Source organism: Protopterus annectens, chromosome 7.part0, assembly GCF_019279795.1.
Source record: "Protopterus annectens isolate FY-2018-M chromosome 7.part0, PAN1.0, whole genome shotgun sequence".
NCBI lineage: Eukaryota > Metazoa > Chordata > Ceratodontiformes > Protopteridae > Protopterus > Protopterus annectens.
In genome coordinates this window covers 1,046,064,935-1,046,081,787 of record NC_056739.1, presented here as the reverse complement: position 1 = coordinate 1,046,081,787, position 16,853 = coordinate 1,046,064,935, and the positions used below count along the sequence as shown (strand labels likewise).

General features: G+C 39.7%; 1 protein-coding gene across 2 annotated transcripts in view; it reads right to left on the bottom strand.

Moving 5' to 3' along the window:
• CEP152 (centrosomal protein 152) overlaps positions 1 to 16,853 on the bottom strand; it is a 2,961,597-nt gene that overhangs the window by 1,886,998 nt on the left and 1,057,746 nt on the right. For both annotated transcript variants that reach the window (XM_044077591.1, XM_044077592.1), the window contains exon 9: positions 7,638 to 7,838. In XM_044077591.1, the coding sequence (XP_043933526.1) occupies positions 7,638 to 7,838 (201 nt within the window). The remainder of the gene's footprint in view (positions 1 to 7,637; positions 7,839 to 16,853) is intronic.

The following is a 16,853-nucleotide window of genomic DNA, read 5'->3' as shown; positions in this document are numbered from 1 at the left end:
AGTTGTCTGTTTTCAGGAGAAACAAAGATCGTCAACTGGAGCAGTGTGCCTGAAGTCACAGTCCAAGAATACATCCCTCTTCAATAACTATTCCTGGTAATCTGCTTCTTTTCTCCTTTGTTGACCTGCTACAGCATTTTCCTGAGATGTAATACATGATGCTCTGAGGATCAAGCCTAATTCCTAGGCTAGAGCTCAAGTCTGCATTGCTAGTCTGTACAACAGGTATGACAGAGTTCCTGCTTGTTTTCTGATGCATAACATGACTACAGTGCTATCTGTGCAAGGTTTCCTATTGCCAAACAGGTTTGCAGGCCTTGATGGCAAGGAGGACTGCCCCCCCCCCCACCCTTTTTATGTTGATGCATTTTACTCAAATTCTCTATCCCAGGTTCACTGTGTTCTAAGGTCCCTAACGTGTGCATCACCATCTGCATCAGAGAAGTCTATGGTAAGGGACTGGGTAAACGGGAATAGCTTGGAGTATATTCACACACCTGAGGTGTACTTGATATATACCCATCATAATTCTTTTTATGCATAGCAATCATGGCAATGGGGCACTGCAGGGTCAAGACACACTAGTATGATCTGTTCCTCAAACACCACTGGAACTTTGTCAGAGGTACCATAAGGATGCAGAAGACAATGTAAACCAGTACCCTCTGGTATTCCATTGCTGTGATTTCATTTTGCTTGGTTGATTGTTTAACTGCTAGGAGAGAATGAAGACCTTTTCTGAGGATAGAAAGTCCTCCTGGTGGTCTTTGCGTACCAGTATCTGCCTTGTGGTTATTATGTAGGTGGTGTGAGTTTTGGGAAATTTAGGAAGAGATCCAAGTACTTTAAGCATAACGTGGTAAACTACAAAGTTTAAAGGATTTCCTCTAGGAAAACTGCTTGGATAAGGCAGTCGTCCAGCTATGAAGAAATTTGGATGCCCTTAGTTCTCAGTAAGCAACTACCAGAGCCACACACTTGGTAAATACCATGGGTGCAGTGCAGTAGACAACCAAAGGACAAGGAAGTAAACTTGTAATGGGAACCCCCAGCTTCAAACCTGAAGGAACTTCTGTTCACACAGGCTATGGGTAACATGAAGGTAGGAATCCTTAATGTCCGAGGGTGACCACAAAGATTTGCAGAAAGAGAAAAGGTAGAAGGTTTTGTAAAGTTAGAATCTTGAATTTTGGAACATTTTTGGAACATTTATGAAATATGTTCAGTTTTGATAAGTCCAAGATAGGCCTCCAGGACCCCTTCTTTCAATGGAACCAGAAAGAGCCTGGAGGAGCATTCTTTATCTTATTTTTCCTTTTGGTATTCAAATTGGGGGGAAGGAAGTGGAAGTGGGGTGAGACAGGTGCATTTGCTCCCTGAGAACTGTCAGAATGCCTGAAATCTTTGTTCTGATTTGAAAATGAAGCTGTACCCCTGCCTTAAAATCAACAGGACCCAACGGTCTTGAGTGATGGTTTACCATTTTAGAGAGAGGCCAAACTCAATTATAGTTTCATAGTTTAGTACTAGGCTATCTGCCCTGGGGCATTTGTAAGTCTAGCCATAGTGATGTGGCTTTCGCCACCCCATGAAATGGTACAAAAATGCACAGAATAGATTTAGAATACTGTGCCTCTGTCTAGTAGTGACACAGTGAAGGTCCCCTTATATAATAGAATTAGTTTACTGTGCCCCTGTCTAGTAGTGACACAGATGTGACCCCTGGGGTAAACTTACGATCTCCCATCCACTCATCAAGATTTCTCTTGAAGAGAGTCAGTGAGGGGCTGTGTCTAACATGAACTGGGATCTTGTTCCAGAGCATGGGAAGCCTCTGGGTTATGAATCTATCCCTCCAGCATGTCCTATTCATACTTGTACCGAGGTTTAAGTCTTTAGCTCTCGTGGTTCTGATGGATTTGGATTTTTTGAGGTGGAGCATGTCCATCAGTTCCTGATTGGACATGGCCTTGCACGTCAGGCAGAGATCACCTCTGAGCAGGCGGTATGCTACTGAATAGAGCTGGAGTTTCTTTAGTCTGGCAGAATAAGACATATGTTGGAGACCCTTGATCCTCTTGGTGAGGTACTTTTGTGGTCTCTCTAGCTGTTGCAAATGCCGGGTGAGGTACATACCAAATGGAGCATTATACTCAATCATGGGTCTGATGAGGGAGGAGTATAGGGGTACAATGACATCCTTGGATCTGGATGTGAATCCCTTCATGATAAGGTGTGCAAGGTAGAATGTTTTTCTAACCACTTCGGCAACGTGGGTGTCAAATGAGAGGTCGCTGTCGACTTGGGTCCCTAGGTCTCTGATTACTTTTTCTGTACTCAGTGGGTTGCTGTCTATGTGATAATTTGTGGGTACTTTGTTTTTCCCAAAGGGGATGACTATACATTTTTTGGCATTTAGTTTAAGGCCATGACTCCGGCACCAGTTGTCCGTTTCTGTGAGGCCTTTTTGTAGGATGTATGTGTCCGCTGGTGTATCGACTATGGCGCCTAGTTTGTAGTCATCTGCGAACTTTGTCAGCCACAACCCTCCCATGTTTGCTTTAACATCTGAGAAATAAATGCCGAACAAGAGGGGTCCCAGGACAGATCCCTGTGGGCCACCACTTGTGACTGGCTTTGAGTCTGACATTGCCCCAGCGATTTTAACTTTATGGGTTCTGTCCTTTAGCCAGTTTGCAACCCATCTAGTGACATAAGGGTTTACGTTTAAGCTGTTGAGCTTATCTATGATGCCTGAGTGGGGTATTGTGTCGAAGGCCTTAGCCAAGTCCAGGTAGGCTGTATGGACTGCTTTGCCCTCGTCAATGGCTCTAGTGACTGTTTCGAAAAAGTCAACCAGGTTCAAAAGGCAGGATCTGCCTTTCACAAAGCCAAACTGGGTGGGGTCAAGTGTCTGTAAATCCCCAATGTCTCTGTGTATGAGTTCCATGATGATTCTTTCCATAGCTTTGCAGACTAGGCTGGTTAAGCTTATGGGGCGGTAGTTCCCAGGGTCTGTAGAGGTACCCCCTTTGTGGAGTGGGGCCACTGTTGCTGTACGCCAGTGTTCAGGTACATATCCTGTAGTAAGGCTAAGGTTAAATAGCATTTTTATGTGCGGGTTTAGCTCCTCTTGGAGTTCACGTAGCACGCAACCCGGGATACCGTCAGGTCCCATTGATGCTTTTTTGAGGGCGGCTCTCACTTGAACATCTGAGATGACAGGGAGATTACATTCAGCTGAGATAAGTATTTCTTCTTTTGGGGTGAGGGAGGGGAGAAATTTGCACTGAACCTGTCAGCCAGAATGTTGGCAATATCTGTGGGTTCAGTGTATTTTTTGTTGTTGTAAACTAACTCTGAGCATATCTGTGGGTTTCCGCCCAGGTTTCTAACATAGCTGAAGAAGGCTTTGTGGTTATCTTTAGTGTCCTTAGCGATTTTTCTCTCAAAGTTGGCCTTGGATGTTTTTATAAGAGAACGTAGTTTTCTGCTAGTGTTGATCAGAGATGTCTTCCCTTTATGGGATTTTGCTCTGTCATGCAGTAGCTTCCTTCTTTTGTTATACAATTTGTTAATGGCTGAGGTCCACCAGACAGGACGCTTGCCTTTGATGGAGAGGGACTTGGATTTATTTGGGATCGCATGATCCATGCATTCTTGGAGATGTCCATAGAAAGCATTTGTGAAGGATTTGGCATTGTGGTATGTGGTATCCACTGGCCCAGTGGGCTTAAAGGATACCATCTCAGTCTAAAGAAGAGTGAAGTCTGCTTTTGAGAAGTTTTTCACTGTGGTCTTTTGTGCTGGGGGTGGAGGTGGGATATGTATATCCAGGGTGATTAGTTTGTGGTCAGATCTCACTAGTGAGGGGGTATACCTCCGGTGTGGAGCATTTTGTCCCCATGTTTGTGATGATCAGGTCTAGTATATTATCTCCCCTAGTGGGAGAGGTGACTAGTTGTTCCAGTGCATCTGAATTTATGAATTCCAGGAACCTTTGGGCTAGAGTGTTAGGGCTAGAATAATGTACCCAATCTATGTTTGGGTAGTTGAAGTCTCCCAGTATGATGGTATTTTGTGATACATTCATATCCTCCAATGTCTTCAGGAAGGTTGAATGGGGTTCCTGAGACTGGGAGGGTGGTCTGTAACATGCTACCAGTTGTATAGCAGTTTTGCCTATGGTTAGTTGCACCTGTATGGTCTCCGATGCTTCATGTGTTGCTACTAACCTGGAGGTGTGGGTGTCCTTGATGAATATGGACACTCCCCCTCCCTTTGTGGTCAGCCCGGGTTTTGGGGCCGAAAAGCATGATACGAGGTATAGCCTGGTAGCGCTGGGGTGCTCTCAGGAGCCTTGAACCAGGTTTCAGTTACTGCACAGACGTCGATGTTCTCCATACTGAGGAGTGCATCGAGTGCCTGCATCTTGATATTTAGACTTCTAGTGTTGAGCAGTATTACCCTTAGTTTTTTTCCATTTTTGTTTTCTAAGGAGGTGGGTTTGTCTTTTGAGCCTTGCCTAAAAAAGGCACTATGGGGGTGGCAAGAGCCTTAGCCAATATCCGGAAGCCCAGTGGTGACAGGTGCAAGCCGTCCCTTGCGAAGCAGCGTGGCTTGCCCAACATGTCATCCCAGGCAGACAGACATTGGATCCCCTTAGAATGACACCAGTACTTGAGCCAATTATTAAAGCTGATCATCTTGTCTTTGTATTGTGGCATCATTCTTGGTGAGGGCAAGATGCTGCTCAGGGTCAGGGTCATACCAGCCTGGGCTACATAATCAGAGAGCTCCTCTATGTCTCTTTTTTACTTACTCTTATTTACTGTTTCCCCTCCAAACTCTGACATCTAGTCCTGTCAAAGGCTAGTAGAGGCCAGGATACAAAAAGCAAATTATGACAGTAAAGAAAAACTTTGTGAATGGGGCATTTACCTGAACTCTCATAGCAAGCCAAATTTCTAGGCTTATGATGCTACAAATAGTACATAGTGTTCTGCAAAATGCAGCAGGAATGACTTGAAGATGGTGCTGGTGAATACCTTGCTTAAACTACTGACATCCTGATGTCCAGGAGCACCAAGGCTGTGCAGTCTGCCAGGCCTGGAAGGGGAAGCACAGAACGCTGTATATCAGGCTGGTTGTTGGATCTTTTGCATGCAGGCAGACACAAGAAGATCCAAGAGTCACTGCTGTAACGTATATATTATGAATATCAGCTGTTTTACTGACCGCACTAACTTCCCTTATTCCACCAGCATCTTAAAACACCTGTTCAGTCGTGGGTCCTAAACACTGTTCCTCCTCTATTGGGGCATGGAGGAACTGTGCTTTCACATGATCTGACAGGGCTGCATTCTCAGCCATGCATGTCTGCTAACAATTGACCACTACATAGTACTTGCTAACCTGAGAAGTGCAGTTGCATAGCTCCAACACTGACTTTCACAGACTTGTCTTCTAGCCCCTCGGTCTTATCCTTAAGCTTGGAAAAGAGACTTCTCTGTAACTTTAATATGTGATTTTGGCACTTCAGAAACCTGAAAGCCAGGGTGGTGCAAGTGTACATCCTATTCCAAAAACATTCTAAAAACTATTTTTCATATAATTTAGAAGAGGATTGTTACTTGGAATCCCAGTAGACTCCTTACTAAAATCTACTGACAGCACAGCTAGATCAGCAGCTAGGTTCTTTTAAAGGTACTTCCAGGATACCACAGCCAAGTACAAATGGGCATGTTTTCCTGGGAGAAGGATATTGGGTGCCTGGCCCTGGTAAATGCTGCTCTCCAAAGCTTCAGTCACTGGAACACAGTCAAGGGTTGAGGTTCTAGTAAATTCAGAAGCTCTCAGTACCTCTTTTGGGCATAAGTGGTCCTCAGACTCCCACTTGAAGAAATAATTAATAGTGCTGAAAGCATCTCCAAATGAAAAATCCTGTGAAGAGGCACAGCAAGAAGTGCCCTCAGTGTCCAACTCTTAAGAGGGAGGACATCTGGGTCACTCAGTTCAGTTTATCCACCTTAAAGTTAGAGGTATCGAGTTCCTGGTGGGGGGGGGTGTTTTGCTTTCCTTTCTCAAGGTAGAAAGCCTACAATGACTGTTGCTCTAATGGTGGGGGCAGATTCTTGAGAAAATGGTGCAAAGTCCTGAAAGCCAACTTAAGAGAGTCTTCACAGAGGACCTGGGAAGGAGAAAGGTAGGGTGCCGGCTAGTTCAAGCACATGCAAGATGGTAGCTTTTGAGATGCCTCCAGTCATGGGTGGGCACTTTTGACCCAAATTATTGGGTTGAGAATGTCCTTGTGCCCTCATACTAAGGAAATACTACCCTTGCCCTCAGTTTTCAAAATATTGCAACTAAATGCTCAAATGTAGGTGTCTGGATCAATGGACTGCTGCAGAGTTTCATCTTACAAGGACATGCTACTGCCTAAGAGGGCAATAGCCTCATGAGGGGCATCTCAAAAGGCCTTGGTCCAACTAGGCATCAAAGTAGGAGGAAGTTGTGTGGAGGGCTGCAAAAGCTCTTCACCAAACCTATCACTTTTGAGACATGGGTGATCTTTAGAATCTAAGAGAAAGAATTGCAGGACAATGATGCATCTTTCTAAGCAAGATGTCCAAAGGCAACTATAATTCCTGTAATCAAGGAGAGATTTGTCTGTCTGATTAATGGCCTTCTGTTAGAACCTTGTAAAATGAGGACAAGATGTGAAGTGGTGCCCAACCCTAAAAAGAATAAATACTGACTATGAGGTCTTTGTGTGAGCTCAGATCTTATTTCCACAATTAAGAGAACTGTTACATTTAGCAACTGATATAGCCCCATGCAGGACAGCTCCTTCTCTAAAAAAATAAATAAATACAAAATAAATAAAAAAATAAATAAAATAAGCAACATACAACATAAATTAGGAAATTCTTTCTCCAACAGAATACTTATTTGTACTCAAAGTCAGGCCAGACTGACAGGTTGATGATGTTCAGTACTAACATCAACAGATGACATTTTTATAATGTGGAATGAAAGCAATGAATATGGTGTGGACAGACATCCCTCTTATACCAAAGTAGTGCAAATATTCAGGTGGGAAGTGGTCCACATGGTTAATGGCAGGAAGGATGAAAACGCTCTGCAAATCAGGCCAGACATCAGGCCTTCTGCAGCAGATGTCTCGATTTAACACTATTGCAACAGTGAACAATACGATGAACATGATCACATATACTACACCTAAAACATCTGAAAGGTAAGATTGAAAAAAAAAGTTTTCAGCTTACAAGTTTTCACAGTCAAAGTTAAATGGTTCATTGTGTTCTCGGTTTGAAAGGCATATGGCAAACTAGTGCTCTCTGACAAGAAAGATCAAGTGGAAAGAAAGCAAGGAAGTAATATGTCTCAGGGAGTTTACCTCAACCAACAAGAACAGCACCCACAATGCCAAGCTATGACTGAAGTCGAAAATAGAAAAATTTATACTTCAAACCTGAACAGACTTTATTCAAATGTAAAACGCTCACTGAAACTATGCGAGGAGAAAAGCTTTACACATAGGATATTTACAACCCCTACATTTCAACCACATAGGCTTCAAATAAGAGAAATAATCAATTAATCAATTTTCCTACCTTCTGTTCTAATGTACACTTGGCTGCATCAAGTTCTTGCTGTACAGCTAACAGCTTCCTTTCATGTTTCTGCTTAAGTGTTGCTATGACAGTTTCATGTTGTTCCCTGACCCGGGTGAGAGCCTCTGAGCATTTAAGTTCCATAAGCTGCTGCTGCAAGCTCTCCACTGCCACTTCTGCAACTTTCAACTTCTTCAGAGACTGTTTAAAAAAAAAAAGTAATACTGCCAATCAGAAGCATTTCCAAAACATCAGTTTCAAGTATTACATAAAAGATTCCTCCCCATCATTAAAGCAACCAGATGATCTTTCTGCAGATGTACCATTTATTAATATACTACCTGGCCACAGTCAAAGGTGAAAGGGACATCTAACATGAGAGGAATGTTAAATTCCTAACAAACACACAAAGCAACGCTTTTGTGTGTGCAGTTAAATGCAGTCCAGCCCTCGCCTTCTAAAAAATGAAATGGCAAATAATATACTAGTTTTTAAAGTCAAGTGTAAATTACTCTTTTGGCCATCTAACCTACACACTGAGTTCCCTCACACACACCTCACAGTCTAAAATATAGCAAAAAAATAAAGTAAAAACATTGCCAAAATTAAAAACTAGTGATCCAACAAGCACAAAATAGGTTCTAGTAAATAAGTCACGATCCACGATTTAATTCCTTTTATTCATACACAAAAATTGATAACTGGTTTAGCGCTTTCATCTACGTATCGTAGACTTCATCAGAACATTGTCTTCATTTAACAATAGTCTTTATATACTATAAAAAAACGCCAAATTTTGAAATTCCATCAATTAGCTGTCCATTAGCTTAAAGTCACAGATACATACTAGAATACATTCATAAATCCTACAACTGATTGAATATAAACTATGCATATTAAAAACTATTCTTGTTAAAAACTATCATAAAATGTTTTCATGTGAACTACATTAATTAATAAAGCTTGTTATATACTGCACAAATATTATAACAAGGAATATACAAGAATATATGTGACATCCCTACCTACACATACTACTAAAAAATGTCTAAAAACACATTTAAAATATATGTATCATCCCTGATAGTACTATATTGCTGTCAAATTAATTAACTTTGTTGTAACTTATTCATAATATCTAATAATGTACAACATACATATATAATATCAGTATAAATATAAAAATAAATATACAATACATTTTATTAATTTCTTATAAGAGGTTTGGTGGGTATACATTCATTTAATCCCGGGGGTATTGCAGCGTTTAACCTGATTTGCCATTTTATTTCTTTCTCTGATACAAGGGCCTTGATGTCTCCCCCCCTGGGATTTGTTTTTATCACTTCTAGGATACCAAACGAAAATCCAATACAATCAGGATTACTGTTTATATGCCTAGACAAGGCATTATTAGTATCCTTTTTACATATGCAATATAAGTGATCATATATTCTGTCTTTTAATCTCCTATCCGTTTTGCCTACGTAAAAAATCCACAGGTTGAGCATATTGCCAAATAAATCAAGTGTTGTGTTTGACAATTCCCTTTGCTAAAATTTATCTTACTTCTAAGAATGTTGTCCAATATCACACTCTCTTTAGTTATAATGCTACTACACTGATTGCAATGGCCACATTTAGTAGTCCCACCCTTTCCAGATTGGGAGGGTGGCCTAATGGTTAAGGTGTTTGCCTTACAAACACAAGGTGCATAGTTTGAGCCTCACAAGAGATAACTGGCTAGGCTTAAAATGGCTCGCAAGGGCAGTTAGCTTAGTACTAACCTATGAACCTATGAACCATATCTTTTTATTCATATTGTTCATTCTTATTTCAAGTATTCTTTTTAAATTGTGGTCAGTTTTATATACATATAATGGCTTTGCTCCCAGTTTGTCACTAATTCCTTCATCGCTAGTGATTATATTCCAATTCTTATCTATAATCTGTTTAATTTGACTAGCCTGTTTGCCATACTTTACTATACATGCTTTTTGGAAGCTGTGGCCATCTGACACCTTCTTATAGTTACTGTTTTTTGTATTGACAAGTGCATTGGATGGACCTACACCCAACACTGGTGTATACTTTTTCCCCCATTCCTGAATAACATACATAGTGACATCCTGGACCAAATCCTCGGGATATCCTCTGTCTATAAATAATTTCTTCACAAATTGCATTTCACTAAGGAAGTCCTTCTTAACCGTAGTCATCCTAGCAACTCTGATTGATTGTCCTTTAATAATACTTTTTTTCTGGGAATACGGATGGTTGCTACTATATTCAAGATAACTATTACAAAAAGTTTCTTTTCTAAATATTCTGGACTGAAATTTATTACCATCAGAGTATATATCAGAGTCCAGAAAATTAATACCAACGTGATCAATGTTATGTGTACACATAAGATATGTTGTGGTATTGTTTATATATTCTACAAACTGGATGAATTCCTCTTTTTCTCCTTTCCATAAAATAAAAATATCATCCAGGTAACGCACATATAATATCATATACTTGTACCAAGGTGAGTTGAGCACATATTCCTTCTCCCAGTCTAATAAGACAAGGTTTGCATATATGGGGGCACAAGCTGCCCCCATTGCTACGTCATTATTCTGCTTATAATACTCACCGTCAAAGTATATGACGTTATTATCTAAAACTATGTTAATAAATTCATGTATTAATTCTTTCTTATCTTCACTTAATTCACTGATGGTATAAACACTTTCCATAAATCTAGTAATACCTTCCTCCCTTGGTATGCATGAGAATAAATCCTTAATATCTACACTTGCAAAAAGTAATTTTGGATTCCAGAGTTCATGTGTAAACTTCCCCAAGAATTCCCATGAATCTTTAATAATATGTTCAATATTTTTATATATACTCTTAAGCCACTGATCAATAACTTTTCCATACGGAAAATTCTTACTATACGTACCTGCAATAATAGGTCTCAATGGTGGGTCTACTATATCCTTATGTACCTTGGGTATGCCATGAATAGCAGCGAGTACTGGATATTGAACTTTTAAGAAATCATATAATTCCTGTTCTATTCTTTCATCCAATAAGTATCCTTCCAGATATAAATCCAATCGCCTATGGGCTATATTAATTTGATTCAGTGATGATCTTTCATACTGGTCAATATTATTTAAAATATCAAATATTTTTTCATTGTATCTATTTGTCTCCATTAATACTATTCCGCCCCCTTTATCCGGTACCAATATTTTGATGTTGGCAGCTTGCAATTCATTGAGTACCTTATCAAAGTATTTGTCCCAATCTGAGAAATTTGTCTGCTTATAGCTCTTATTTTTGAGCTGATATATTTGCTTACTTATGACCTTCTCAAATGTTGCTATAGTATTGTGCATCAGCGGAATAAATTTACTTTTTCTCCTTAAGGCACTAGAGGTAATGGAGGAACTTTTATTATCATGAAAAAATAAGCTTAGGTTTAATTTCCTTGTGTATAGTTTTAGTTCCACTAGTGCATCAACAAAATCAAACTTGCCCTTTGGTATATATTTCATACCCTTGGAGAATACTAGAAAGTGTTCCTTATTAATCTTGACAGGTGTATAATTGTATATTTTAAAGTCATTCCACATATTAATGACTCCATGTCTTATTATTTCTTGTCCTGCTTGTTCATGTTCTGTTGCACAACATCCTACTTCTTCCAATAATTCTTCCCCCTGTATTTCCTCTGATTGTTTCTGTAATTTCCCTTTTTCACAAAATCTTCCTCTAAAAAATCATTTTCATACCCCCTTTCCTCATATATATCTTGTCTATCTGTATTAATATCTGTATATCTGTACTGTTCTTTATCTGCTCTATTATTCCACCTATATGCTTTACAATTCGCATACTGGTTAGTATCACGAATAAATTTCTTACACTTCCTTTCAAAAATTTTTTTAGAGTTATGTTCAGCATATGTATATTGTTTATTATATAACTGTTCCCACTGAGGGAAAATTAAATCCTTAGTAATATCAGTGTTCATTCTTTCAACCTCCTGTAGTAAATTGCTAATTTTGTTATCATTGCAAACTATAATGAGCTCCATAAATTGAGTTCCAAACTTATCAAACATTTTATTGCATGCTTCAATATTTTCATAATTTAATTCCACACCAATTGGCTGTTTAAAGAAGCGTAGCCCCATTGGTACAATACCACTAGATATGCATTTACGCAAATATAAATTATCTATCTGAAGTCCTTTAATTTGCGTTAATTTTTTACCAAAGTTATAAATAACATTCTTTAAATTAGAGTAGGACTCCCTCTGTTGTCCTTCCCTAACATTGTAATTCTTGTTAGGCTCAAACTCAAAAGTTAACTTTAAAAAATTATCAATATTGTTAGTTGAATGGGACATACCCACTGTATTGGCTTCCTTACGTTGTTGGTGTATGTCACCAGTGTCTTTCTGTCTATTAGTCCCTTCCATTCTACTAGCGACTGTAGAATATGTACGATTTGGCGGTATTCTTTTCGGTCTTGCACCAGAAAATAAAAAAAAGTCCTCCGATGTGTTCGCCTCTTTATCCGACCCAGAGAAGCGACTACCTTCCCGTTCCACGCTCCTTCGATCCGGTCTGCGCCCTGTGTTAAAGGATTGTACTGCCTCCATCACACGCTGACCGTTAGGTATATCCTCCGAACTATCATCCTCGATTACGGAACGTGGTGACGTCATCATATCGAGCCCCATAATAGGATTGCCCCCAGGATGCTGCGTGCAGGCAGGCGTCATTAGTTCAAGCAATCTGGTAATTTCTCCCTTAATAATTACCAGCTCCGAGTGGATTTTATCAACTTCTTCACGTCTGACCGGTGAAGAATTGCCAGACATCTCTCCTATGGAATCCATGACCTCCAACGACCAGAATAAACCAAAACTAGAACTCTCGACAACCCAGTGATCCAACAAGCACAAAATAGGTTCTAGTAAATAAGTCATGATCCACGATTTAATTCCTTTTATTCATACACAAAAATTGATAACTGGTTTAGCGCTTTCATCTACGTATCGTAGACTTCATCAGAACATTGTCTTCATTTAACAATAGTCTTTATATACTATAAAAAACTGCCAAATTTTGAAATTCCATCAATTAGCTGTCCATTAAAGTCACAGATACATACTAGAATACATTCATAAATCCTACAACTGATTGAATATAAACTAAAAAATAAAGTAAAAACATTGCCAAAATTAAAAACTGTTTTACAGTAAGTTAAAAACATGCTGAAATAGCTACCATACAGAAGATGTATTGCAGTAAAAGTCGAAAACAACCTTATGGGGATAACCTTTCCCTCTCAATGTAATGGAAAAGGCAGGGGTTAACATTTTGCCCACAGATGCACCTGTGAATTCTCTGGGTTTGAATTAAGACTTATTTCACTAGTTTCTAGGTGAAGCCTTTTCTCTGTGACACAGTTTATAAAGTTAATTGCTTCAACTAAAGAATAATTATCTGTGACAGGTGTGTCACCTTGAGTCATTGGTTGCAAGAAGAGCACACTGTTGAAGTTACCTGATAAGATAAGAATTTCTCCAAGGGTACTGCATACCTGCCTTCTAATTCTTTTTGACACAAAAAGGTGTGAGAATTTATCTAATTCTTCCATTAAAATCAAATGTCATCCTTGAATACCACCATCAGGCACAACGGTATGTGAAGCATCACTGAAGTCAACTAGTTTCAGGGATTTCTATTTCCCCAGTTGAAACTTTAGACCTACATTAGCATAATGGATTTTTCAAACAATCTTGTTAGTTTCATAAACAGTCTGTACACTGGTACATTCTAGGTTGGTTGCTAAAACAGGAAGCATCCAACAAGACAGGAAGATTGAAAATCAAAGATTAAAACTAAATGCAAAAAATGCATTATTGTATCTTTTGGGAAGTCATCTACACCAGGGAACTACCACACTGACAATACGCCCCAAGAGTTGGCCCAGTTGTTTGGAATTTGGGAACTTATGTGGATTAGTGACCTAACTTTTGATAAATATGTCCATTATTGTAAGAAAGTCCTTCTATATTGCACAGCTTATAAACAAAAGGATGCCATTGCCCTCTCCCCCACCTTTACTCAGCCCTTATTAGGTCAGTCACTGAATATGTATTTATTTATTGACGATTTATTACCAGGAATGCCCAACTGAGTAGGAGCCCATTTCAGCAAAGACCCAGGAAGAAAACCTCCAATGTATTACAAAACATTTTAAGAACACGTGCACACACTCACCTATGGCCAATTTAGAGTGCCCAATCCACTTACAGCAGGTCTTTGCAATGTGGAAGGAAACCAGAGCACCAGAAGGAAACTCACACAAAGGGAGGACATGCAGAAGGCAACCCAGCCAAACCCAGCCAAGAATCAAACTAGGGAACCTCTTGCGGTGAGGCAACAACACTATCCACTATTGCATTGTGCCATCCCATAAATGCAATTTCTAACACAAAAATATTTTTACTCAGTAGAAAATGGCTAAATTACTATTTACATTCAACTAATAAAAAACATGCACCAGTTTTTCCAACCTCTCCACAACCTCTCCTTTACCAGCAAAGTCTGTAAAGTGTTGAGTTACACAAATGAGAGATCTGGAGAACACTTGCCCAGTCTGACTTTCTCAGTAATCAAATGTCAATAAAGAAGTTAAATAATAAATAAATAAATTCTAACTGCGTTTACCAAGTCAGATGGTGCCATAAAATGTACAAATTCAACCACTTACCTCAGAGTAATTTAGGAAAGATAGGCCTGTAGCTCTCAGCCTTCCAAATACAAAATGGGGGGCAAATACACAAAAGGTGGAACACTTACCAACAACTTAACTACCTCAAGTAGGAAGCGCACAAGATGCTTAAAATATGTTACTTCATAGTTATAAAAACTCATTTGGATGAATTGATATGAATCATGGTTAACTATTTTTAACTTTCCTTTCTTCACATGCATACACCAACTTGCACATCTAACAATTTATTACACTGCCTGCAGTTCCATCTGCCAAGAGAAATCATATGTATATCAGTATATCTACTATCTGCTACCCCTTATAAAATCACATATATTTCTCAGTGCTCTTGCAAAAGTGTTCTGTATCCTCTCTTCATTTCAAATTTTTAAAATGCATTTTTTTCCACTTTATGTCATACTACTCTAAACTTGTAGAACAATGATATAAGCCATATAAATTGCTCCATTCATATATACTTATACATTTTTGTTTGCATATCCTTTCCTTCTTTCTTCAATGAAATTTTGATACTCGTTTTCCAAAGAAAAGTCCAACAACATGCAAGTAGCTTACAGAAACATTTGAAACACAAAGAATTACTGAAAATAAAGAAATTCCCATCACATAAAATACAAAAAGATAAGGCAACTGTGAATAAAAGTTGAAGTAATAGATGACTAAAACTTTTCAAAAAAGAAAAACTCTACCACACCAAACAATAAAAATGAGAAGTTATGTACCTACCATAACGTTCCATGTTAGTTGTCTTCTCTCGCCTTCTTTCTTGCTTGATGGGTTCGGAGCCGATCCTCTGCTCCGACTCGGCACTTGCTAAGCTCGAGAGTCACTTTTACCAGCTCGAGGCAGCCCCACATCCCATGATGCAAGGCGGTAAGTACCCAGATCTCGTTTGATGACAAAAGGGCAATAGCACCTAGCATAAAAACTTCCCAAAGGAAGAAAGAAGGAGAGAAAAACCTGCATGATGGTAGAAGGACCAGCTCTGTATGGTCTTCAGAACTATAATTCTTTGTAGAGAAAGGTCTGTCCAGGCTTGGGGGAAGGAGGGAGGGTCGCAAGAAGGCGAGAAGACAACTAACATGGAACGTTATGGTAGGTACATAACTTCTCAATGTTAAGTTGTCAATCTCGCCTTCATTCTTGCTTGATGGGACCGCGTCCCTAGCACCTCTATCCTGGGTGGCTCAATGGAACAGACTCTTGAGGACGGTAGAGCCAAAACTGGCTCTGTCCCTGGAGGCCAAGTCCAATTTGTAATGGGAAACAAATGTATGAGGAGTGGCCCAAGTGGCCGCTGCACAAATAGTGTCTAAAGGAAGTCTAGCTTGAAAGGCTGTAGAAGTAGCTAAGCTTCTGGTTGAATGTGCTTTAGGTTTTGAGCACAGCTGTTTTCCCTGAGCCGATAAATTTCAGAGATGACAGAAGAAAGCCATCTAGATAAGGTCACTTTTGAGACAGGAAGGCCTTTCTTGTTATCAGCATAGGAAACAAAGAGTTGATCGGATTTCCTGAATTGTTTTGTTCTGTCCAAATAATATCTGAGTTGGCGGTGGACATTAAGATAATGTAGTTTTTGTTCCGATCTGTTTGAATAGTTTGGAAAAAATACAGGGAGATCAATGGCTTGATTCAAATTAGTCTTTGAGGCGACCTTAGGCAAAAAGGTCGGATTAGTTCTCAATGATACTCTGTCTTTGTGGAAGACCAAATAGGGGGGGCGAACAGATAGAGCATGAAGTTCAGACACCCTCCTAGCCGATGTAATAGCTACCAGGAACAAAGTTTTCCATGAAAGAAATTTCAGGGAACAAGAAACAGCTGGCTCAAGGGGAAGAATCAAGGATGTCAGCACTAAATTTAGGTCCCATTGAGGAGGAGGACTCCTGACTGGAGGCTTCAGGAGGAAAATTCTTTTCAAGAAGGCTCTACAAAGCCTGTGGGACATGATGTTGTGATCTGCGAACCCGACATGAAAGTTCAAGATAGCAGCCAACTGAACTCTAACTGTGGAAGAAGAGGAGCCCGCGTGAAAAATCTCCGCTAAGAAATCCAAAACTGCTTGAACTGGAGCAGTGAAGGGATCAATATTCTTGGCTTTAGCCCAATAAGAGAAACGTTTCCATTTGCTTGTATAAATCCTCCTGGTAGAGGATTTTAATGAAGCTACTAGGATGTCTCTAACAGGGTTAGAGATCATAGGAATCCTGGCTAAGGAAGGAAGTGGAGCAACCATGCTGTGAGGTTGAGAGAGGGGATAGACCGGTGCAGCTGACCGGATTGGTGAATCAGAAGATCTGGTACTGGGTCCAGATGCCACGGCTGCACCAAAAGGTGACGATGGAGGAACGGAAACCAAATTTGTCGAGGCCAATAAGGAGCAATGAGAATCAATTTGGCTCT